The sequence below is a fragment of the Anomaloglossus baeobatrachus genome, chromosome 4, assembly GCF_048569485.1.
Source record: "Anomaloglossus baeobatrachus isolate aAnoBae1 chromosome 4, aAnoBae1.hap1, whole genome shotgun sequence".
NCBI lineage: Eukaryota > Metazoa > Chordata > Amphibia > Anura > Aromobatidae > Anomaloglossus > Anomaloglossus baeobatrachus.
In genome coordinates this window covers 390,965,536-390,991,632 of record NC_134356.1, presented here as the reverse complement: position 1 = coordinate 390,991,632, position 26,097 = coordinate 390,965,536, and the positions used below count along the sequence as shown (strand labels likewise).

Genomic DNA, 26,097 nt, shown 5'->3' with positions numbered 1-26,097 from the left:
TCCTATATACTGGATCAAGCAACATGTATCAGCTGTCAGGTTCACTTTAAAAAAATGTATAAAATTATGGAAGGGGATCTTCCTAAATATTTGTCCTCCAGTTATTCCTCCCATACCCCGATATGCATTCTGGCTCAGTGCATGTGTTTTGAATGAGGAAAAGAGTAAAGCTGGCCTTACCTATTAGCTATCCAAGCTACAAACAAATCAGCAGAACTCATCCAACATGAAAAATCTTCTTAACTGTTGCACCTTTAAAAACAACAATCATGGGGCATCCATGAAGGAAGAGGGAGAGAGGATATCAGCAGGAATGCTGAGCCGGTCAACAACCGTTTTGCACCGATCGGAGCTTTTATGAGTCCCGTAAATGTACTGATTGGCGCAAAATGGCTGTTGCCCGACTCAGCATTCATGCTGATATCCTCTCTACCCCTTCCGTCATAGATGCCCTGTGGTTGCTGTTTTTGAAGGTGAAACAATAAAGAAGATTTTTCATGTTGGATAAGTGCCACTGATCTGTTTATAGCTTGGATTTTATTATACCCCTTCTTGGAAATAACAAGCAGAGCATCATCCAGCCATCAGAGCCTTGCAGAGAGTTCAGAATTGCGGTGAATGAGACCTGCATTACCTGGGTAGTGCCACGCTTATTGTGTATTTTTCTTGTTTCATAAAACTTACATATTGAACACTTGTCAGTCGAACTCTCATTCTTGCTGGTCACTCTCAATTCCCCCATACATGGGGAATGATCAGCTTAGCTGATCACCACACTGAATAAAAGGAATGGCTGATTGGATTCCAGACATCTGATCTTTATGTTCCTAAGCATAATCTCTTAGGAGACAGTTGAGGGCCAATTTTTAAATTACTGACAAAATTAGACTAGGTGGCAACATTAAGAAATGGAGATTTATTTACCTCCATAGTTAGTTTGGATTTATATGTTTATGGATGCGTCCATCACATTACAGTTTGTACATGACACATGGTTGTGCTTCATATCTTTCAGATTCTAGTTCTTATGTACTATCCGGGGGAATTCTTGCTCTACAAAGACTTCCACAGAAAGTCACAGCAGAGTACAACTAATTAGAAATGTCATTCATGATGCTCCAACTTATACATCATTACAAGGATGCTGGGAGACCCAGCCGAGCACTGTCCTGCTTGTCCATACTGGAGGGAAGGAGCTATCAGTATGGCAGCAGGTGACCAGACACGCTCTACTTTTTACAGCTGGCACTAACACTATGTGATAGATATCAGCTCAGTAGGCAGAATGATTTGTTGGCATTTTCAAAGAAGATTATTTGTGGTATATTGTATAAAATGGAGAAAGTAGGGCAGAAATTTAGCAACTATAAGTACATTTGGCATCATATGCATATTAAGAACCAATTATAGAATGTACTAGACCTGACTTTGTTGTGCGATAACATGCTTGACCTTGAGATGCAATAAGTTATACACAATGCAGATATAAGCTTTTTTTTTTTTGTAAATTAACATTTTTTACCAGCTTCAATTTGGGCTATAATAACACACCAAGGACAAGAGATGCTTAAAGAACCGTGCCAAAGTATACCTTGACTTTAGGAGTTCATTATTGGATGAGAAATTTACACACTATGGAAAAGAAAACCTACATACTTGAAAATCGCTGATTTTCTGTTCTACATATGATCTGGAAAATAGATTAATGGCAACGGGTCACCTAATTCATGCTGCCCAAATGGCAGACACCATAAATAAAAACCTGGTTCCACAATTGCACCCAGATATAATTTTCGCCAAAATAATCTGGTGTTTCAGAGAAAACATAGTTTAAAGATCGAGAGACCTGTCGATCACCAGGAACAGCGCTGGGAGATTTCGTCTAGAGGCAGCGCTGGATTAGTGGTTATGGTCCTTGGCTGGATCTTTAAACTATGTTTTCTCTGAAACAACACAGCATTTTAGAGAAAAATATACCTGGCTGCAATTGTATAGCCAGGATCTGATTCATATGTTCTCCGGTTGGAGAACATGAATCAGGTCATAAGTTTGCTTTAAAACAGCACTCCAGTATGTGTTTTTATTTCCTTGCTGAAGTGTGTCCCCTGCCACCAGTCTCATAGTCACCTTTGGTCTCTGCCGATATGTGACTTGCTGGCGTGTTCCATTGTTTCATGGAGTGCGCGTTTAGGTCACAACTCAAAACATCTCTATGAGAACCTCATTCTGGCTCTCATAGCGTTGCATTGAGCACTTGTGACGCAACATCTGACTTCTGGCCAGTCAGAAGTTACAGCCACAACATGACGCTGAGGATCGCAGCCATGTCGGTAAAAGGTGAATCTGATGGAAGTTGAGTATATGACAAGGGGCAGGTGGTTTAGATTTAAAGTGCCAATCCAGAGCTGAAAAAAACAACAAAAAATGCTGGAATGGGGAGTGGTGTTTTCATGAATATTTTAGACAAAATATTACTGCTTATTTCAATTACACAGTTTGTGAACATTAAACAAATCATGTTTTTGTTATCCGAGTTGCCACCATTACGATCCAGTGATCCTCTAGTTTTTCCTATATTACTGTTTTTTTGCCCCAGCAGTGGTCTAATTTTACTTAAAAAAATTATAAATGGCTGTTTTGTATGTAAATCGGCAGTCTAAATTCAAGCGAATGGAGACGCTATGCTGAGAAGTCCAGCTTGTACTTTTAATCTGCCTGGTATAGCTTGAATGATGTCCTTTTCTGAAATTCTGCATGTCTACTTCTTGCACATAGACAGTGAAGCTGGGAGTACTTAACTTGGCTTCATCAGCGCATTGCACAAGTAGGAAAGGTACAAACTGCTTTACCATGCTTTACTCTGCATGTGTCAGATGTAGATGGGCACTGCTGTGATATATAGAGACTAGCACTATTATGTCAGTACCTCTATTTTTTCACTGATTAAGCAAAGGGGAAATAAACAGAGGTTGTATTCTGTTGGCACTGTCAACAGGGGCTGGCTAGAAAGTTTTGGCCTGGTGGGTAATCACAAAGCAGGGGCCCTCAAGTTGCAGCAACCCACTTTTAGACTGCTTATCTCTAGCTGCTATGAAGCAGCAGAGGTAAAAGGATTAGAAAGTAATGGTGGCTGGTACATAGTTATGGGAACATAACTGGGTTAACTACATAGATACAGGAACAGAATCAAGCTTATTACACAGATATGGAAATAGAACCAAGCCTACTTAATAAATACAGTACTAGAATGGAGCTTACTAGATAGATATGGGAACAGAACCAAGCTTACTACATACACTGAACAAAAATGTAAACGCAACACTTTTGTTTTTGCTTCCATTTTTCATAAGTTGAACTCTGAGATCTAAGACTCTTTCTATGTATACAAAAGGCCTTTTTCTCTCGAATATCATTCACAAATTTGTATAAATCTGTGTCAGTGAGCAAATCTTTGCCAACATCCATCCACCTCCCAGGTGTGGCATATCAATATGCTGATTAGACACCATCTTGACATGAACCATATACAATTTGCAGGCATTCACACATAGTATGCAGACATGCACAAACATGGTAAGCAGAGATGCACATTCATGGTACGCAGACATGTACATATACAGTATATACACACATGCAGACATGCACACATATGGTATTCAGATACACATGGTATGCAGTCATGTACATATAAAGTATGCACACATACAAACATGCACACACTTATTGTTGCTATGCTGACATGGTCACAGACAAGCAGACATGCACTCCCATACAAACATGCACACACACAAACATATATAAAGGTATGTACACAGATATATACACATAAATGCATATACAAGTTTGTGCCAGGAGATGCAGGTGTTATTGAAGTCAACGAGTTTGTTGTAGATGAGATTACTGAGTTCAATGAGTTCACCTGAGGTGAGCTTACCTGTGGTCACAAGTGGGGGACTGTGGGAATCTCCAGCTGTGACCACAGGTAAACTCAGTGATGTCACCGTTCACAGCTGTGACTCAGCCAGTGTCTGCCTGAAGCCACAGTGGGCAGTCATATTCTGTATTGTGTTCGCGCGCTGCAAATTCCATATGTAGCAGAGCTGGGAATGTCATGAGACCTTGTGTGGATTACATCGGACCTGGGTGTTTGTGGGGTTAAAAGATTGAAGAATGAAGGTGGGATTTTTTTGTATTCTATTTCAAATAAAGGATTCAGTATTTGTGTCTATTTTTTTCGCTTAGAAGATTAGTAATGGGGGAGTTTCATAGACCCTACCTATGATTAATCTAGGGCTTTGTGGCAGCTGTGAGCTGTCATTAACCCCTTATATTACCTCGATTGCCACCACACCAGGGCAATCAGGATGAGCCGGGTAAAGTAACCATGGGCCTCTCCAGCCTGAGAATATGAGCCCCCAGATGTTGCCTTTATCATAGCTAGCTATCAAAATTGGGAGGGGGGAAGGTGCCGCTTGGCATTTTTTTAAAATTATTTATTTAAATAATTAAAAAAAAAAGAAGCATGGGGTCCTTCTTATTTTGATACACAGCCAAGATGACGTGCATGGCTGGGGGCTGTAGCCTGTAGCCATATGCTTCATCTGCACTGGGCATCACAATATGGGTGTACCCTATGCCAATTTTTTAAACTTATTTTTACATCACTATACGAACACAGACAGCATGGTCTGACTGCAACTAATCACAGATGCTGGGATTGACAGTGGGTGGGCGATACAGTGAATACAGTATATATGAGAGTTAATTATCAGACCCGGAAGCAGTGTGACAGCTGTGAGGAAGTTCAGTAAGTATAACGGTCCTGCTATATTCCTTGTTTTCTTTCTTTTTCATTTAGTTTTAATTATCCAGGTGACCGAACTCGAAGAGTAACATGGACTTCCCTGAGACGTTTGTGGTCGAGGTCCATGCACGGACACTTACTATCTGGTACGAACCCCAGTTCGGGTTCACCTATCACTATCAGGGAGATCAGAATTTCTCTTGTTCCTAAAGTGCTAGAAGTAAGTTAGAAATTATAGCTATCAGAAGACTGCCTCAGTTAAATCCAAGTCCAACAGGATGAAAATTTACACAGCATAAATAAATGCAGTCTGCAAATTGCCTTTGTACTTTGTTCACCCTCCAAATTTACATTAAACTTGAGATTCACCACAAGAAGAGAATTTGCCTGGATTCTATTCCAACTGAAATTTTGGGGACACCATCAGCCAGTCCTCACCAGTGTAAATTATGTCAGTGAGGTATAAGATTTTTTTGGGGACAAAACCTTTGAAACATCCAGTTTTCACTAACTATACAGTGAGAAAATCAGTTTATTGATCTACACAAACGAAGACAGGATTTAAATAGGTTTTTATATTGGAAGTATCTGCAGTAATACCAGACTGGTTTGTAAACACAAGTCAATCATTAGTGCTGCAATGCTGCAGAATTATAGACTGCAGAATTGTTCCTTAGCTTTCATTACTTGAGTAGGACACTGAATGTCATATGTCACTCAGAGTTATCTTGTGTTACTGTATTATAACAACCCCCAATTTCATTGCATAGTACTTCTCTAAGTACTAAAATGCTGTGCAGGGAAGGTGCCTTACATTTTTTCCCACTTACATGCTGTATTTCTTGGATGCTAAAAGTAAATGTAATATAAATGGCCTTAAAATGAACTATGCCATAAGTTTTAACAGTTGGAAAGAGCCTCTTCTGGTGTCTATTCACAAGAGGAACATGGCAATTACTGTAGGACAAATTCTCATTTGGCCAAACGCAATCTCTCTTGACTCATACACGTGAATCAGGATGTTCAACCCAGGGAAAGTGAAGATAGATAATTTTATAAGAACAGTGACTGGAAACACTAAAAGAAAGGGCTAAGTCAAACTCAGCTGATAGCGGGGAATCATGGGCCTTTTTCAGAGTGGTATTGGGCACTCCTGAGGCAGGGCTAAAATGTAAGCCCTGGTACCCTAAGCAAAAGGGGTTCATGGGAATATATCTATAATTAAGTTTTTATATGTTTTTCCTTAATTGTGTTACTAATCACGAGCTAAATAAAGACCTAGGATCATCTAGTTCAATCTTAATGTTAAGGGTTAATTATTCCTCCTTGGAACTTGGCGGGAGATGCTAGTTACTGGGCAGATAAGAACCCCTGGAGATACATTCCTGCTTTTTTGTTTGGTCATCTAATTGGAGGAGCATTGAAGGAGATTGTGGGCAGCTGATGTTTAACCCTCCCCCTGGTCTTCAAGAAGAAAATTTGTTTAGCTTCAAGTGAAGAACACCGACCCACCCAACCCCTGTTATCAATTTTTCCCATGCTTTTTTAGAGGGAAGTGATGCTGGTTGAGGTGGTTTATCTAGTATAATGGACCTTTCCAACAACTCGAGTGATTTCAGGACTGACCTTGATTATTTATATTTGTAAAAGTTTATTTTAACACTATTGGTTTTACAGTTATTGATTAATTGTAATATGGTAATCCCCTATTAAACCACTGTGGCCTAGTTCATCCACAACTCTTGTCATGTCATTATTTCCTTTTGTAGAGTTTTGAAGTTGGCATTTATAATCATGTCTAAATTTTGCCCTTAAAAAATGTTGGCAAGTCTGGACCCTAGCTACAGTAAACTTTTCTTCACCCAAGGTAAAGGTTCAGTTCACTGCCGTATCATGGCCAAGGCAACGTGGTTTGTTGAATTGCAACTTACAACCACATGCCCTCCTTCTCCCTAACTATGGGGATAACTAAGACACTGAGTAGATACAGTAGGGCTATAAATAATTAGTATTGTAGCTGCATCTACTGAATGAGACAGTCAATAATGGAAGGTGGGTTGCTCCATCTCTGCAGATATTGCTGGTATATACTGGAAGGGCTGTAGATTAGACATGAGTGGATCAGGCACAATTTGAAGTCACCTCTTCTAGTGGATTTTCCCTGGAAATTCAAATCTCAGAGAATTTACTTTCTGCTAATTGAATATTCCTTATTATGCTCTAGGATTTCTCCAAACCTCAGAGCATAATAAACACAAGATGTATAAAATCCTGTCTAGTCCTCGTAGCATCTTCTGATTACCACTGATACTCTCTGGCCTCTCTCATGTGTGCCATGACCTTGCAATGTGAGCGCTTCTAGAGGACCGGACATCTGACGATGAGGAGGTGCCGGAGAGGTAAGCAGTAAGGTGAATATGAGTTTTTTTTATTTTTATTTTTGATGGCCCTTAACAGTTCATAAAAATTTCAACCAGCAGCCACTTTTATACTGAATCCGCACGGAAGTGAATTACAAAAAAAGTGAATTTTGGTAAATGCAGATTTTTGTAAGTTCCAAGATGTATTCAGTCCCACTTGAATATATTCTATCATCTGTCCTACAGATGTTCCAGAATCCAGGAAATGATTGCCGAGTCTAAACAGCCCAGGGTCTCTACACAACTAAAGTACTAGGTCAATGCTAAAGAAGTTTAGCATTGTAACACCAAACCACAAATGTATAGATTCTGCTGCCTTCTTCACATATAAACAACTGATTAGTTACTAGAGATTCAATTGCAATGATACCTATAGGTCACAAATCACAATGTATTCTATATGTACACACATACACAACTATGCACAAGAATTAACACAATTCTGCTATATTAAACACAGTATTTGACAGCACACAAGGCAGACCGATAACTCACCATGATAACTAGAGCCATAATCTTAGCGGGTCACAATATATAATGGCCACTTTATAAAAACTCTCCTATACACAGAACAACAGAAGTAAAAAAGGACTTACAAACATATCCATCACAAGGTGCTCCAGGGTCGCCTCAATGTCCTCCAGTTTGGCTGCAAGAGTCATTTTCAGATGTAAAAAACGCTTTACAACCTCTGTGTATCCAATGGTTTATCTTAGGGTGAACGTTGTATCACCGATAAAATCAAATGTTATTTCTTATTCCCACATGAGAGGGACAGTAGATATGATTACAGGGTAACACAGATCCTCATTGCTGTAGAAAGTAGTATCAGTTTTCTATCAGATGATATTTATATTGTTGGCTGGTCCCAAATATTGTTCCAAGTTTAGCTGGGAATAATAGTGAAGTTGCGTGCGTGCATTGCAGCTGTATAGGGACACAGCTGGGAACAGAATGAGGCATGCTCCTCTCTGACCGATATTTATGTTTTCACTTTTTGACTCCTTCTGCCTTTACTGCTCGGTCCTGACCTTTCATTAATGTCTGCACACACTGGAAAGTATTGTAGGACCAGGCAAAATTGGGTTGTGATCAATGCTAGGCCAATTCACAAAGCTGCACATGAATGATCCTTTGTGCGCTGATTGAAATTTCCTTGTAACGCCACAAACAGAAAAAGAATAGTGTTTTAGATAAGGGAAATTTACACCCTCATTTTTTCCTCTATTATTAGATTAAAAGTCAAATTTCCCAAAATAGGCTTTGATTCCCTTAAATTCATCAAAGTGAGCACTGGCTTCCATCCTCATGAATTGCTTGATTCAGCCCAATGGGAGAACTGGTACAGCCTGTGTCTTATTTCTGGGGAGCAGATGGGCAGACTGAGATCTTATGTGTTTGTATCTTTCATAGAGTAAGCAGTTACTTTTGTACATCATGTGAGACTCTGTGAGATACTGCTGTACATACTAGGAGAATAATGTCATTCAGAACCTCATGCCTTTCTTTCACTGACATGTATTGTTTGCATTAACATTATTTTAGAGTGATCAGAGACATTTCCAGAAGATAAAATCCTCTACCCAATTATACAATGTGGAATAAAAGTAAAGGTTAAAGTGAGACGTTAAGGCTATGTTCACATGCAGCGGTTTTTGCAGTGTTCTTTTTTTTGTTTTTTTTTTTAAAACACAAATTAAAGATGTTTTTACACACACACAATTAGGCAATTAGACAATAAGAGATTCAGAGCAGGAAGGTAGCTACAAAAGACAGCAGGGATAGACTCCACAACCCCACAAAGCAATAAGCTTTACTTCCATCAGGTATTCTGGAACACCACACCACATCAGGCCAACTATGATAAACTATAGCTGACATAGATGGAGGGATTCAGCCATCATAAATAGGAGAGGAGGAGATATGATTGGTTTCTCCACAACATGTGATCAAAGCAGACTAGACTAACAACTAGACTAGCAGACTAGCGGAGATTAACTCTTTTTAGCATGCCTATGAATCAGCACACAACAAGTCGAAACCCAAGTCTGCCTACATTGGTCCCAGACACTAGAGAATTTTTCAGGTGGAGTATCGGAATCTGTATTCTGAACAAAACTTGATGCCGCCATCACAGTCGGCAAAGTTTGTGAAAATCTCCGTGTTACAAAAATTTCACAAAATGGGTATTTGAATGTAGCACTTTTACAGCTGAGAGAGCAGGTTTTGGATGTAGAAAAAGACACAGGAAAAATTCTGTGTGAGAACATAGCCTTAGGGTTCTTTCACAGGACAATGGTGCATGCAAGGATTATGGCTGGTGCTAAATATGTCACACAAGGTTTCTCTAAGAATTGTATTGCCTGTAGGAGAGAAAACCTTTTGTAATGAGATAGTAAGATGTGTTAGAACATGCTTCTATGTTTTTCTCAAAGATTTTGCATGAATATATATATACAAAAATCTTGAAGTGACTAGAATATTGGCGTTAAAGAGAGGTACTATGACCACTGCAGCTTATAGAGGCCTTTTTAAAGATATGGAAAAGACAACTATATGTGAAGTGCATTGCCCATATCTAGAACTTAAAAGGTGAGAGCAAAAAAGTGAGGGCAAATTTTAAAGTGGATATTTTGCCCTGTATGTCTTCACTTAATATATAATTGACAACTCTCCCTGAAATGTCTGTAATTCTCCTATAAAAAAAAACTCCAGAAGCAGTTGGCAAATTTACTAGATGCCTCCAAATCCACCTGACTACACATTGAAAGTAGGTGACAGGACTCTGAAAGGAACCAACTGCACATTCAGGGGGCAAAGACCAGGAACGGAGCCATGAGGATGAGGAGTGGATACAAAAGGGGTCATGGTTATATTGAAAATAAACAATTATGTTTGTAAAGAGTATTGTGAACTCTTTCCCTCTGATGTTGATTCTAAAAGGTTGAGTTAAGTTGGGTGGGTTATTATGAAAGGGAAAATGTAATTACAGTCTTGGCAGACCCAAAAGTAAAAACGGACTGTAAGCTGCAAACTTCATACGGCTGTGCAGTAATCAGGAAATGTGGAAAATAGGACACAGCCTTGCCAGTAAAACATCTAAAGAAATTCTTTTGAAACAAATACAAGAGCAATGTGTACTAGGATGGTCCAAATGTCTTCTTAGAACTCATGCATATTTAGCATTGCTGTCTGTAATAATGGCAAACATTTATTGCCATTTTAGCTCTTATAGCACACCTATCACCAGCTTTCACAATACAAACTGCATACATCAGTGGTCCCCGACCATTCTTACCTTCAGAGCCACATTCAAGTCTGAGAAATGGTTGTGAGCCACATCCAAAACCACACTACTCCACAGTAGTAAAATTCAGAGCCCCCCATTACCAGTAAAATGACAGCCAAAGCCTCCCCATACAAAGCACACTGAGGATATGTCCTCATTATCATACATGGCAGTATACCTACATTCATAGGTTCCCATCTTACTCCCTTTTGGTATCCTTGGATCAGGCACTCCCACCCCACTACTGAATCCAGCTTCAAGCTTCTCTGCAATTGGCAGATAAAGTATAAAAGCTGTTTTCATTTTTATTTCATAAAATAGCTGTACTACCCGGCTTCGCCCGGGTTAATAACTGCTGTTAACAAAATAGAATGTATTAACAAAAATGTATTCTGCACACAAAAAACACAAAACAAATAAATAGAAATGTAATTATTAAAAGGCAAAAACTAAGCTAATAGAAGCATTTCATAACATATATTTCAACACCACAGATATTCCACACAGATTTAACTAAATTGGCCAAGTAATGTGCTCCGTCTGCCTCTTTCCCCGTCTGCCTCTTTCCCCGTCTGCCTCTTTCTCCATCTGCCTGTCTCGGTCTGTCTCTATCTCTCTGTTTCTTTCCCCATATGTCTCTTTCCAGGTCTGTCTCTTTCCCAGATCTGTCTCTTTCCCCGTCTGTCTCCCCGCCTCTTTGTCTGTGTCTTTTCCTGTCTGTCTCTTTCCCTGTCTGCCTGTCTTTGTCTGTCTCTATTTCTCTGTCTCTTTCCCCGTCTGTCTCTATCAAGGTCTGTGTCTTTCCCCATCTATCTTTGTCTGTCTCTCTGGCTGTCTCCTCCTCTGTCTATCTGTCTCTTTCCCCATCTGTCTCTTTCCAGGTCTGTCTCTTTCCAGGTCTGTCTCTTTCCAGGTCTGTCTCTTTCCAGGTCTGTCTCTGTCTGTCTCTTTCACCGTTTGTCTCTGTCTCTTTCCCTGTTTGTCTCTCTGTCTGTCTCTCTGTCTGTCTCTCTGTCTGTCTGTCTATCAGTCTCCCCACTGACATCTTATTACCTCACATATAAGCTTCTTATACTATGTATGTAATTACGAAAAATCCGAAACATTTGGACAGAAGCTGGTAATTTGATAAATAAAATTACACGTTCTAAAATTAAAATTACACCTCAACTGGCTCTACTCTCAATGGACCTAGAATCCATTAATGCATGTCATATTCCGATTATTATTCATATTCTCCTCCTTATAAAAAAAAATCCATTGCAGCTAATTGGAACAGTGACAATATGCCAAATATAATGGAAATTAACAACAAATGTGAAAGGAAACATGCTATATTTAATAATTTATTCATCTCTTACCATAAAAGATGGGGAATTTGGTTAAACAATTTAATAGATACTGGATTAATATTGAATCCTAAACTATATAGGGCGACATCTACTACTCTTTGACAATCTTATTAAATTTATAGATTTCTCAAAGATGCTCTACTCCAAAGATACAATAAAAAAAAACAAACAAACCTCAGTTCTCAAGTACCTCACTTTCCTTCTTTTTCTATCTCTTCTTCATTTCATTTTTTCTTTCTTTCTTTTACTCTTATAATATTTTTCATTACGGTTAAGTCTCCCTTTATCACTTACCCTTCCATTCTTTTCCTTGATCCTTCCAAGTTTGCCCCAATAAAGTTCTTCTTCCCTAATCTACCCTCCCCAACCTCTCCTTCCTTACCTCATAAAAATACTAAATGGTAAATATATGTATACTTATTCATAATGTATTTAAACAAATTTATAAATGCAATTCATTATGTAATATATGTTTAAATTTAAAGTACAATAAAAATTATTGAAACTCATAAAAGTCACCATCTGGACACCTGCTCCTTATAGCTGTTTGTTAGACCTGATGCTAATGCCCCAAGTAAAGATGAGCGAACCTTTGAAGGTTCAGTTGCTGGCAGCAATCAAACTGGTTTGAACTTTGCCCGAGCACGGTTTGAAATCACTGACTATCAGTTCTGTTCTCCGCCCACATACAGCCAGCCATAAGCAGAACACTTCCGGGGGAGGATGGGCGTTTTTTTTTTTTTGTAAATAATAGGTTTTTTGTTGCACATTACATCTAACCACACAGTTGTTACTGGCTGAGCACTGAGCGTACCTGAGCACAGTGTTGCTCACGCAAGTGAAGTTCGCACGTAAAGCATCCGAATTCTGAGCCCAAACTCTGTTGTTTTAAGTAGGTGTTTGGTTCGAAAACTGAGCATCGGGTTCGCTCATCTCTAGCCCCAAGCTATTAGACAGCCGCGAGTCTCACATCATGTTAATGCCATGCAAATGCTAAAAAAGTAAACAAACATAGACAAAATTTTTAAAACATCTCGATTTATTCACCCTTAAGTATGAGCACTACATGTAGGAATACACACATTTTAGCCCACGCAAGCTGCTCACAGTGGCACGAGCAACATTTGGCATGGCAACACAAGTTGGAAAAATGGTTTACCATTGTATCTGAAATTGAACCATTCTGTACTATACGTGAAACTAGATGTCACATACTACAGTTTCACAGCTACAGTTGTTCCATTGACCTAACAGGCATAAGAAATGATACAGGGAAAACATATTGAACTGTATTTAAACTTTGTTCAAAAGCCTTTGTTGGTAAAGACAGCTTAAAGTTGCCTCCTGTATGGAAAAAACTAGTTGTATGTATTGCTCTGGTGGGATTTTGGTCTATTCTTCTGTACAAACATTCTTCAAATCTTGAAGGTTCCGTGGGCTCCTTCTATGAACTCTGAGCTTTGGTTCCTTCCATAAATTTTGAATTGGATTCATGTCAGGTAATGGTTGGGTTATTCTAGCAGCTTTGTTTTCTTTCTCTGAAACAGTATGCTGAAAAACAGCTTCACACTTAGATGTTTCCACCTCCAAACTTCACTGTTCATATTGTGTTTTTTTGGGGGTGATATACATTGCCTTTTGGCCCCCAAACATGATATATGCTATGGCATCTAAAAAGTTCAATTTTGGTCTCAAGTGACCAGACTATATTCTTCAAGTATTTCGCAGGCTTGACTAAATGTTGTTGAAAAAAACTTTAAAAGCCCTTGAACATGCTTTTTGTTCAACAATAGTTTATGAGGTGAGCATGCGTACAAGCCATGGAAGTTGGGTGCATTACTTATTGTTTTCTTTGAAAAAAATTTACCTGCTGATTCTAGGTATTTCTGTAATTGTCCACAAGTGGTTCTTGGCTCTTGAACAACTTTGTCGATAATTCTTTTCACTCCTCTTTCCGAAATTTTTGAGGGATCCCCAATCACTAGGTCGTGGACAGTTTATACTGAAATAATGTTCTTTCCACTTCCGGGTTATGGCCCAGACATTGCTCACTAGGACCTTCAGTAGTTTAGAAATTCTTCTTAAACCAATGCCATCAGTATATTTTTCAACAATAAGGTTGCAAAGGTCTTGAGACAGCTCACAGGTTTTACCCATCATGAGAACGAGGCTTCATAGGATTCAATGGTTATCATGGGACACTGCACTATTGGATTAAGTCAGAACTTTCAAGGATTTTTTAAAATTAATAAATTTGTAAATGAGGTAGTGTGGGTGAGTCTTTGTTCAAATAAACTATTGTTTGCTGTATGTGTTTTTTTACTTTTCACTTACCAGGATAGTAATGGGGGGTGTATGATAGAAGCCTATCCATTACTAACCCCTGGGTTTGATACCAGCTGTCAATTCACTGCTGACATCAACCCCAAAAATATTACCTCGATTGCCACCGAACCAGGGCAATCAGGAAGAGCAGGACAAAGCACCAGAATTGGCGCATCTAATGGATTAACCACTTCTAAGGTGGCTATGGGTTCCTATTTGTAGGCTTGGAAGGACCAAAGAACCATGTGCCTTATCAGCCTGATAATACCATCCCCCAGTTGTCAGCTTTAACTTGGCTTGTTAACCAAAATAGGGGGACCTCAAGACGCTTTTTTCAACTTTTATTAAAATAAATAATTAAATAAAATAGTGTGGCATCCCCTCTAGTTTGTTAACCATCCCAGGTACAGCAGACATTTGAGGGCAGCAGCTGTTTACTTTACCTTGGCAGGTTATCAAAAATAGGGTGACCCTATGCTGTTTTTTTTTAATTATTTATTTATTCCTATCAACATTTGTTTGCAGGGTAATTGTCCTGCTCTTATCTCTATTTTGCTTCCTTTTGCAGCCCCCTAGCTCTTACTATGACCAACTAGAGCCCAAACGTTCCGGTCCCCATTGACTTATATGGAGTTCGGGACCTGGGGTCAAGTTTGGGTCAAGTCCGGGTACCAAATTGAACAGTCTGGCTGAACCTCGTGAACCCGAACATCCACGGCTCCACTCATCCCTACATATAACACAAATTAAATAATATTTTTTGATTCAGCTGTTTCATATTTTAGTACTGCCGGTTTTAATGCAGATATTCTACATTTGCTTTTTTTTCTTTAATAAAAGGGTCATGTAAGAAATAACAATAAACCAAAAATCCTTTTTAATTCCTTAGAACACTACACCATACATGAGGCTGTACATAGCAGGCAGCCCAGAAATTCTCTTATACTTAGAGCAATTCGTGTTAAAAGAAGCAGCAATGGCGTAATGGTTCAGGAATGTGAATAGCAATGGATTCAACTGAGAAATAAAGACCATTCTCTGTTACTGTATGTCGCCTTTTAATTTATTTTTACATTATTTTGTAGTACTATTTTTATATTATTTCATACTCTACATATTACACAGGTATATTATATAACCTTTCATGATAATTTCTTCCCATTTTGTGTCTCTTTCTCATGTATACCTGGTCAATTAAGCTTATCAGACCAGTCTCTTGTAATGGATGATGGACCCGTGTAAATTCGACTTGAAGCCAGCTTTTCGTCTGGATGTAAAACTAAAATGTTTTACAGATTGAGACAGAACAAAGATCCAATAACTTTTGATTTATTTACTTAAGTTTTTTAGTTTAAAAAAAATCTCAAAATTTGGCACAAGGGGTATTGGCATAAAATATTTGCAACTTTGCTCATTTCTTCTAGACCCACCACTTTCCTTAAAAGTAAGTGAGGCACAGCAAAAGTAGTGTGAACAACCAAATGTAGCACAAACACTTTATTATAATGTACACAAAGCAAAATGCTGTAAATTTTAACTAAAATGTGTGCCAACTTGTCAATTTAATTTCCTGATACTTGAACAGTCAGAAATGTACCTAGTTCATTAAAAAGCTTACACCTTTTGTTAAAAGTGATTTGGTGCACCTATTTCCAGTACGTTTTTGGTTCAAATCTGATGTATTAAATGCCGGTATTGAAAAATGTCTTCTTAAAAGGGGTATTCCAATCTCCAAGATTCTAGCTCAATATGTAATAGATGTATTAATAGGAATATTACCAAATACCTCCAATTAGAAATGTACTACAGTTCTCCTGATAAACTATGTCTTACCTCATGTCCAGGCATGGCAGTAGCTTACGTATTCATGGTGATGACCACCAGCAACTAACTGTCCCTACATGTGTGGCCGTAATCTTGGATGCCTAGCTACTGTAATGCCCTGCACATGAGGTAAGTGACACAGCTTTTCAGAAGAAGTATACTACATGTCTAATTGGAGGCATTTGTTAATATTCTTATTATCACACCTACTACATATAGGGATAGGATCTTGGAAATGGGAATACCCCTTGAAGCATTGTCCTTACAGAGGCAGACCAGGGCAAAATACAGCCTGTGTGTCATATCCTTCCCTTTAGCTGTTCCTGGCTGGCCTGTTGATAATGACAGCCAAGGGGCCAGGAACAGTGGCCCTCAAGTCGTAAGTTGTCCTCATATTCTCAGGATACAGATACTGGTGAAAACAAAGGTGAAAGTGAGAGCTTGTGAAATTGATACTCTGTGCAGCAAATGTGATGATGTTGTGGCGCCCTGGACTAGCCAGGTCATCACAGGTACTATAACATACACCCCCACCCTGAGACAGGCACATCAGCCAGACACAAAATCCTTGTTGCCTCCCTCCAGGGGCTGATGTCCACACCAGGTGGGGTGGAGCCAGGCAGTTGGCCCCACCCACTAAGGAGTTCACAGTCCTGGAGGTGGGAAAAGGAAGAGAGATCAGTTAGGGAAGTGGTAGGAGAGGAGCAAACTGACCGTGTCCGGGTGTGTGGCCCGGGCACCAAGAGCAAGGTTGGCAGACGGTGGTGGCTGTCTGCAGGAGAGGCAGATCAATGCGGAACCGAACCGGGGAGCGAAGTGAAGCCAGCACACACAGGCAGGGGCTACGGACCCCGACCAGGCTTGGAGTCACCATTAGAGGTCAAATCCGTCAGTGACCGGAACCCCAGGGGTTTCCTAACAGCCAAGACCCGATTGAAGGCAACCGTCCAACCAATAGAAGGAAATACAGCTACCGCCACAGCTAGAGTTCCAAGGGCCAGAGCCTGAGGGCAAAAGGGCTCCTCCGGCACATACACACGCTGGGGAGCGGGTTACCGGTGGGAATTCATCGGGACCAAACATACACAAAGGTGCAGGGAAAGGCAGCCACCACTAACCGTCCATTAGAAGCCACAGCAGCCGGCTGGGGGACCCGTCCATGCAGCCGTTTGGTTTACCAGAGACTTTGCGTACCTTTGTGGCTGAGTGAGTACTACCGTGCCGTCTGGCACCGCGCTGCGCAGTTCAATCGACCCTGCACCCATCCAACCCTGCCTCCCTGTCATCTCACCGGGCCCCGGGACCACCAACCCCTACCCACGGAGGGGGAAAACAACATCCCAGCTGCTCCCTGCCATCGCTCCCGGGATCCCCGTCACCAGCAGCGGTGGTGCCCAACCTCACCACAACCCGTGGGTGGCGTCACGGACCAAATCCCCAAACCAAACTACCCCCTTTCACTCACGGGCGAGGAGCGCCGCTCGAGTCCCCGGATCTGGCCCAACGCTCGAGCCACCGAACAGCCATCGCAGCAGCGCTGGACCCGAGCGTTAGCGAGCACAGCGGCGTCCTTCCCCGCCCGCGTCAACTTGGCGTCACGAACAGGATCTTACCGTTCTGCCGGCTGGTAGAAGTGCGCCTTGTGCCCCGCCGGCGGTGTCCGGCCGAAAAATTTCAGAATCCGCCATCTTGGGCGCGAAGATTTTCCCGCTCGAGCGTCTTCTCAAGCAGTGGAGGCGCGAAAGCCGAAGCCCCGCCCCTGAAGAGGAAGTGCCGAGAAAAGACCAAGGGGGACGGATGGCGTCCGGCCGCATGTAAGCCGAGGCCATAAAAGCAGGGATGCCAGGACTCTGACGCCATTTGGTTCCTGGAAGATACCGCTGCCAGCATGCACCGTCTGTCCGGTAGCCCCGCAGTCCACGAGCCCGTGTCCAGCACCGCAGCGTGGATGGAGGTCCGGACCGTCCAACTGAGCAGCCGTCTGCAGGTGCAAGTGCAGCTCCTCCTGGAGGAGTGGGAGGCCGACATGGCGGATGTGGTGGCGGCCATACGGAGACGCGAGGTGGAGGAAGTCTTGGAGGAGCGGGTAAGCGACCCACGCCCCTGTGTTCCTACAGGATCGGTCGTCGCGGTTGAGGGGTCCGGTCTGCACCCGCTCACCCTGCTGCCTCCCCCGCTACCCGTGTTGGCTGCTGCCGCCCCGTCACTAGGCCCGCTACCCCTAAAACCAGTAGCGGAACCCTGCTAGTCCGCCCGAGCGGACCAGCCTGCAGACGAAGTCCGCAGACGACCCGCACCGCTTCCGTGGAAGCTCCCGAGGGCAGCGTCAGTCTGCGAAGACGCACCGGCGGCATCGAAAGTGACCGCACCCAGTACCGTTCCGGCTCCGGTGATCCATGCCGCCCAGGAGGAGGCGGAGGCTCAACAGGTAAGGACACCTGTACCCATATCCCACGCCTCAGCTGAGGCTGTGCTGGGTCGCCGCTGCGAGGCAGCACCCCAGGCCATGACACCGCGGGACCTTCCACAGCAAACGCCAGTAGTGGGCATTGTGGAGGAAGTCCTGCGGGGCACGACCCGCGCGCAGGGGCAGCCAAACGCCCCTTATTGGGGCAGGGAGCCGAGCCAGCTGGGCCGGGAAATCGCGGAGAGGGAGAAGCGGAAGGCTGAGTTGATTGCCCGCACGATCCAAGAAAAGGAGAACCTCCACAGAGCCACCTTCCGGGTACAAGGCCCGAGATACGAGGGCCAGGTACGAAGATTCGACCCCCATAGGGGGTATGGATTTATTTTTGAGCCAGGCCTGGAAGCCGAGGTGTTTGTGGCCCACCGGGATGTCAATGCCCACCTGCCAGAGGGCCACCCGGGCCGTAACTTGCTCCCAGGCGATCTAGTGACATACACACGGCACTGTGGAGAGAGGGGCTGGTTTGCCCTTGATGCCAAGCTGAGAGGAGGCTAGGAGGCCCAAGAACCGGCCCAGTCCCCTTCTCTGGCCTGTGGTGTGGACTTGAGAAAATGAGTGAATAAATGAATCAACCGAGAGAGTAACCTGATTGGCACCGTGATTGACCCGGACGTTGCCGGCAAGTTGTCCCCGTAGGGACCCTTTGTACCGTTGGCATGAGGAACTCTTCATGAACATGCCTGAGAACTTGCAGGGCACCCACGAACTAGTGGGATTGTAAATATGTTGGGGCATGTTTCCGTTGCCGCCTCCGAAGAGGCTGATTTGGAGGATGGGCCTGGAGGAAAGTGATGGCCCAGGACCACCACTACTGCAACCGGTGGCAATCCTCCGGGGGTCAAAGGTCCCCCATGGACGTGGGGTCCCCTGAAGTGACAGCCGGGTGCGAGGCACCGTACCCGTTCCCGCTCGGGCAGCCTGGATCTGGACTGGGGTCAAGGGGTGCTGCCCACTTTCTTAGGGGCAGCATCAGGGCTAGGTTGCTTGGGTGGGAGAGCGGAAGCCGTCCGTTGTTATTAAAAATGTAAATATATGTGTGTTTTTGCAACATTCAAGATGACCTGAAGTATGCTTAATGTTTACCGTTACATGTTATTTATTATTTTTACAGTTGAAAAGAAAAATAAAACCGGTGATGGACGGGCAGCCCGCGGACGGTCTGCATTTAACCAAGGAGGAATGTGGCGCCCTGGACTAGCCAGGTCGTCACAGGTACTACAACATACACCCCCACCCTGAGACAGGCACATCAGCCAGACACAAAATCCTTGTTGCCTCCCTCCAGGGGCTGATGTCCACACCAGGTGGGGTGGAGCCAGGTGGTTGGCCCCACCCACTGAAGAGTTCACAGTCCTAGAGGTGGGAAAAGGAAGAGAGATCAGTTAGGGAAGTGGTAGGAGAGAAGCAAACTGACCGTGTCCGGATGTGTGGCCCGGGCACCAAGAGCAAGGTTGGCAGACGGTGGTGGCTGTCTGCAGGAGAGGCAGATCAACGCGGAACCGTAGGACCGGGGACGGGCGGTGGCCCGCCGGTACCGAACCGGGGAGCGAAGTGAAGCCAGCACACACAGGCAGGGCCTACGGACTCCTACCAGGCTTGGAGTCGCCATTAGAGGTCAAATCCGTCAGTGACTGGAACCCCAGCGGTGTCCCCCCCCCCCGCGACAATGTCATTGATGTGCGGAACCTCAGTTTGCTCATAGCAAAGACCTGAGCAGCACATCAGGTTATTAGGGTAAGGAGAGTAGTATTTTTTTTTTAATGGTCAATCACATGTGGGGGAAATAGATAGCTACATCATATTTTGTAAGGGGCCATCATACCATTTGGGGGGGCTGTGGGATCCATCACACTGTGTAGCGGGCTGTGGGGACAGTCATAATGTGTATCGAACCATCATGCAGTTTTGTCATTGTGAACAATAGGGACATCATATTGTATTGGGGTTGTGATGATTATCATACTTTGTAGGGGCTGGGGGGGACCATCACACCATCTCAGGTCCTTTGGGGGACATCACATTGTGTGAGGAAGATGTGGATTATCATACTGTTTTGGGGCTATGGGGACTTCATAATGTGTGAAGGAAGGTGTAGTCCTTTATACTGTATGTTTGAGAAGGTTGTGAGGACATCATGCTGTATTGGGACTTTTAGAGTATAACATTGGGGGCGCCATGATACTGTGTTTGGAGCATCATATTACTTGTGGAACTATGTTCACCCATCATACTATGGTTAGGGCTGTGGGGTCATCATATTGTGTGAGGGTTGTGGAGACGTCATACTGCTTGGGGAGCTGTGGAGACATCAAACATTGTTGGGGGTAGCTGTTGACCAAAATAGCTGTCATGAGAATGAGATGACTGGACAGGGACACCTAGGCTGGCCCTCAGACTGGGGACCCTGCGCTGTCCCTTAGCTCAGAGGTACACTTAATGGTAGCGAGATCTGAGTCACCAGCATGACCCTAACTCCTGTCCTAGCCTTGGTGTAACTCCCCTCCCCATCCCCTAGGGGTAGGCTGGGATTGTAGTCACAAACCCCACAGACAGAGAAAAAAAACAATACTCATACACACAGCACCCCAAAACAAAGGAGCGACAATATGTGCACAAGGGAAAATAACGTAAGGGAGGAAGTACACAGACAACCGGGAAATTTACGCACCACAAAGTATAACACACCACAGATCACCAAAGATTGTATTACCACTATTAGACCGGAATCGCTGCACAAACTGGAGCTATTATCAGCACTGAGCACCAGGATCCTGTACCTTATATAGGAAGGAGATGGCTGTGATTGGTAATTAGCAACTTGAGCTGCTAGAAGAGTTCCTCAGGCTAGCAGGAATTAAGTCTTCTGGAGGATTAATTGCCCAACTGCTCCAATCCTAATCATTTTTGAGCACATATTTCAGTTTAGGTCATATTTTACTACATAGTACAGTAAAGAGGTGTGGTGAAGTTTGAAAGTTATCCCCAATCCATGGGATAGAGAAAAACTTCCTGATCCCTGGGGGTCTGACTGCTTGGACACCCACTGTTCCAAAGCTTATGGGTGTAACGTGAAAAATTTGGCAAAGTTCACGGGGAATGAATACTTCTATTATCAAATTATTATGGGTGATGAAATATAGGTCCACCACCATGATCCTGATATCATACATCAAGAGCTCATGCAATAGAAGTTCAAGAAGTCACCAACTCTCAAGAAATGTTGTGTCCAGCAATCAGCTGGAAAGATCACTGTAACAATTTTTTGGGATACAGAAGGCATTTCATTACTAGAATTCATGCCACGCATCACAACAATTACTGGAGACAGTTGGGAAAATAAGTATTTTGTACAATGCCAATTTTGCTATTTTCCCACCTGCAAAGAATGGAGAGGTCTGTAATTTTTTTTATCGTAGGTACACTTCAACTGTGACAGACAGAATCTCCCCAAAAATCCAAAAAATCACATTGTATGATTTTTAAATAATTAAATTGCTTTTTTTTTCTTGAAATAAGTATTTGACCGCATAACAACCAGCAAGAATTCTGTCTCGCATAGACTTATTTTTTCTTTAAGAAGCCCTCATACTCTGCATTCATTACCTGTATTAACTGCACTTGTCTGAACTCGCTACCTGTATAAAAAACACCTGTGCGCACAATCAATCAATCAAACACCAACCTCTCCACCGTGGCCAAGATCAAAGAGCTCTCTAAGGACACCAGGGAAAAAATTATAGACCTGCACAAGGCAGGGATGGGCTACAGGACAATAGGCAAGCAGCTTGGTGAGAAGGCAACAACTGTTGATGCAATAATTAGAAAATGGAAGAAACACAAGATGACTGTCAATCTTTCTTGAGCTGGGGCTCCAGGCAAGATCTCGTCTTGTGGGGTAAGGATTATATTGAAAAAGGTCAGGAATTAGCTCAGAACAACAAGGGAGGACCTGGTCAATGACTTGATGAGAGCTGGGACCACAGTCTCAAAGATTACCATTAGTAACACACTACGCCGTCATGGATTAAAATCCTGCAGGGTACGTAAGGTCCCGCTGCTCATGCCAGCACATGTCCAGACCTGTTTGAAGTTTGCCAATGTTCATCTGGATGAAGCAGAGGAAGCATGGGAGAAGGTCACATGGTCAGATGAGACCAAAATAGAACTTTTTGGTATCAACTCCACTCGACGTGTTTAGAGGAAGAAGGACGAGTACAACCCCAAGAACATCATCCCAACCGTGAAGCATGGGGGTGGAAACATGATAATTTGGGGGTGCTTTTCTGCAAAGGGGACAGGATGACTGTACCGTTTTGAAAGGAGGATGGGGTCATGTATCATGAGGGTTTGGCCCACAACCTCCTTTCCTCAGTATGCGCATTAAAGATGGGTCATGTCTGGGTCTTCCAGCATGACAATGACCTAAAACACACACGAAGGGCAAGTAAGGTATGGCTCCGTAAGAAGCAATTCAAGGTCCTAGAATGACCTAGCCAATCTCCAGATCTAAACCCAATAGAAAATCTTTGAAGGGAGCTGAAACTCAAGTTGCCCAGTGAAAGCCCCGAAACCTGAAAGATCTGTATGGATGAGGATATTTTGGGATTTTTTTCCTTATTTTGTCCATCTCAGTTGAAGTGTACCTACAATAAAAATTGCAGATCTTTCCATTCTTTGTAAGTGGGAAAACTTGCAAAATCGGCAGTGTATCAAATACTTATTGTCTCCGCTGTATGCTTCAGTAAGGCAGACATTACATATGGCAATTAAAAAGAAATGGCATGGGAAGTTGTCATTAGTTGTGCTAGTTCACAATTCTTAGAGCTCATAAGCTGTTATCAAAGAATGTGGCTTCATTGAGCCTAAAGATTATCTGTCAACAGGTTTTTGCTAAGTAATCTGAAGACAGCAGGAGATAGAGACTGAAACACAGTTTTCAGTGATGTTTCATTTATTAGGCTATGTGCTCTTGTGTACCTACAATGAAGGTTTTATCCCCAGGTGATTATCACTGCCATGACTACAGGACATGGAAGCAGTTGTCTGAGCACGCCACCTTCTCTAATAAGCTGAGTGTCAATAGACAATATACATAGAGAGATGTGGTGTGGGCACAGTGCTCAGAAAGCTAGCCCCTTGCTTTCTGAGCACTGCTACATACTACATTTAGAAACTTTAATTGTGTCAAAACTGCTTCACCCAGTAAAGTAAGTGATACATCGTTGGAATCAAAGTCTATTTTCCCAGATTATACTACAGTCAGATCAGATATCAAAAACCTAATGATAGATTCCTTTTAACTATACACCCTAGAATCCTGACTAAGCTCCGAATGATTACATTCTATTTTTGAACCTGAATAAATTTCTGCGTGGGCAACGTTTTTCTGATCATAATGCAGTCAAGAAGGCAGTAATAGGGTTTTTGCAGCAGCAAGAAGTCTCCTTATATTCTGAGGGCATCTGATCACTGCAGGCAAAGTGTTGAAGTCAAGGGGGACTGCATTGAAAAGTAGTAAGTTTTCTCTGAAAATGCTATACACAAATTCAGTTAGATATATTAACATCACTCCTTTTATAAATAAAAGGTATATATATATATATATATACACACAGTATATGTACACACACACACATACATTATATATATTATATATATATATATATATATATATATATATACACACACACACACACACACACACACACACACACACACATACACATATATATATATATATATATATATATATATATATATATACACATACACACACATATATATATATATATATATATATATATACTGTGAGGTAGCGTGGTCGGCTGCGCAGCAGAAGACACGGGATCCAGGCATTAAGGTTCACAGCACACGGTTTAATGTCCAAACAAAAGTCCACAACAGTACACATGTGCCTCTCCAGCAGAGAACTCAGGGAGTTCTGTTCACTCCCTCACACCCGACACACCTGCCCTTGTTCCTGTTTCCATTTAACCCTTCCTTCAGCCTGTAGGGAAACAGTATTAACCCTAGAGTGGATTTACTTTCTATCATGGAGTGAGCACAACCGGGGCGAGACATACCGGCCGTCATAGATAACCCCGGTCACAGTCTCACATACCCCCCCCCCCTCAGTTCAAGCGCGCGGGGTTGAACTCCCGCCATCAAACACAGGCCGCGGGACAAGGCATCGGCGTTGCCCTGCAACCCACCGGCCCTATGTTCAACCGTAAACCGGAAGTTCTGCAGAGAAAGGAACCACCGGGTAACCCGGGCATTCCGTTCCTTGGCGGACCTCATCCAGACCAGCGGAGAGTGATCAGTCACCAAGCGAAACTGCCGTCCCAGCAGGTAATAGCGTAGGGACTCCAAGGCCCACTTGATCGCCAGGCACTCCTTCTCCACTACGCTATAATTCCGCTCGGGAGGGGTGAGCTTCCTACTTAAGAAGGTGACGGGGTGTTCCTCCCCCTGAACCACCTGAGACAACACTGCCCCCAGGCCGACCTCTGAGGCGTCAGTCTGTACTATGAACTCCTTCCGGAAATCAGGGTGTACGAGAACGGGCTGTCCGCACAGGACCCCCTTCAGGGCCCGAAAGGAGTCCTCGGCCTGCGGAGTCCAGCGCACCATGACGGACTTCTTGCCTTTGAGAAGGTCCGTCAAGGGGGCTGATAGTCCCGCAAAATCCTTTACAAACCTCCTGTAGTATCCCACGATACCCAGGAAGGCCCTAACCTGCTTCGTGGTCAGGGGTCTAGGCCACTTCTGGATCGCCTCAACCTTGTTAATTTGGGGCTTAATCACTCCTTGGCCTATCACGTAGCCCAAGTAGCGGGCTTCCGTGAGTCCCAACGCACATTTCTTGGGATTGGCTGTCAATCCGGCTGTTCGAAGCCCGTCCACCACCGCTTGTACCTGTTCCAAGTGGGTCTGCCAATCGGAGCTGTAAATAATAATGTCATCAAGGTACGCTGATGCATACGCCTGGTGGGGTTCCAGCACTAAGTCCATCCATCAACCTCTGGAACGTGGCCGGAGCGCCATGTAACCCAAAAGGCAAGACAACATAGTGGAAGAGACCCTCCGGCGTAACAAAAGCGGTTTTCTCCTTGGCGGACTCCGTCAGTGGCACCTGCCAGTACCCCTTGGTCAGGTCGAGCGTGGTAAAATACCGCGCCTGTCCCAGCCTATCAATCAGCTCATCCACCCTGGGCATGGGGTAGAGATCGAACTTGGATATTTCGTTCAATCTCCTAAAGTCATTGCAGAACCGTAAGGAGCCATCGGGTTTTGGTATTAGGACAATGGGACTAGCCCATTCACTCCGGGATTTTTCGATGACCCCCAGGCGTAACATTGTCTTTACTTCCTCCGATATGGCTTGTCGTCGAGCCTCCGGTACCCGGTATGACTTCAGGCGTACCTTCAGGTGGGGCTCGGTGACAATATCATGTCGTATCAGACTGGTCCTACCGGGCAGCTCGGAGAAGACATCGGGGTTCTGCTGAACCAACCGTCTGGCCTCTCGCCTCTGAGTCTTGGTGAGGGCTTCTCCAATCCTTACTTCCGGTTCATCCTCTCCGGAGGTCGCTGGAGCCGGAGGTGAACGACCC

The 26,097-nt window shown here is 43.3% G+C and overlaps 1 protein-coding gene across 3 annotated transcripts in view; it reads right to left on the bottom strand.

Moving 5' to 3' along the window:
* Positions 1-26,097, bottom strand: part of FRMD4A (FERM domain containing 4A) — a 720,232-nt gene that overhangs the window by 531,440 nt on the left and 162,695 nt on the right. The window contains exon 1 of one of the 3 annotated variants that reach the window (XM_075345254.1): positions 7,821-8,086. The exons of the other annotated variants lie outside the window; for them this stretch is intronic. Coding sequence (XP_075201369.1) covers positions 7,821-7,886 — 66 coding nt within the window. The 5' untranslated portion in view covers positions 7,887-8,086. Of the gene's footprint in view, positions 1-7,820; positions 8,087-26,097 lie in introns of those variants that run through there. 3 annotated transcript variants of the gene reach the window in all.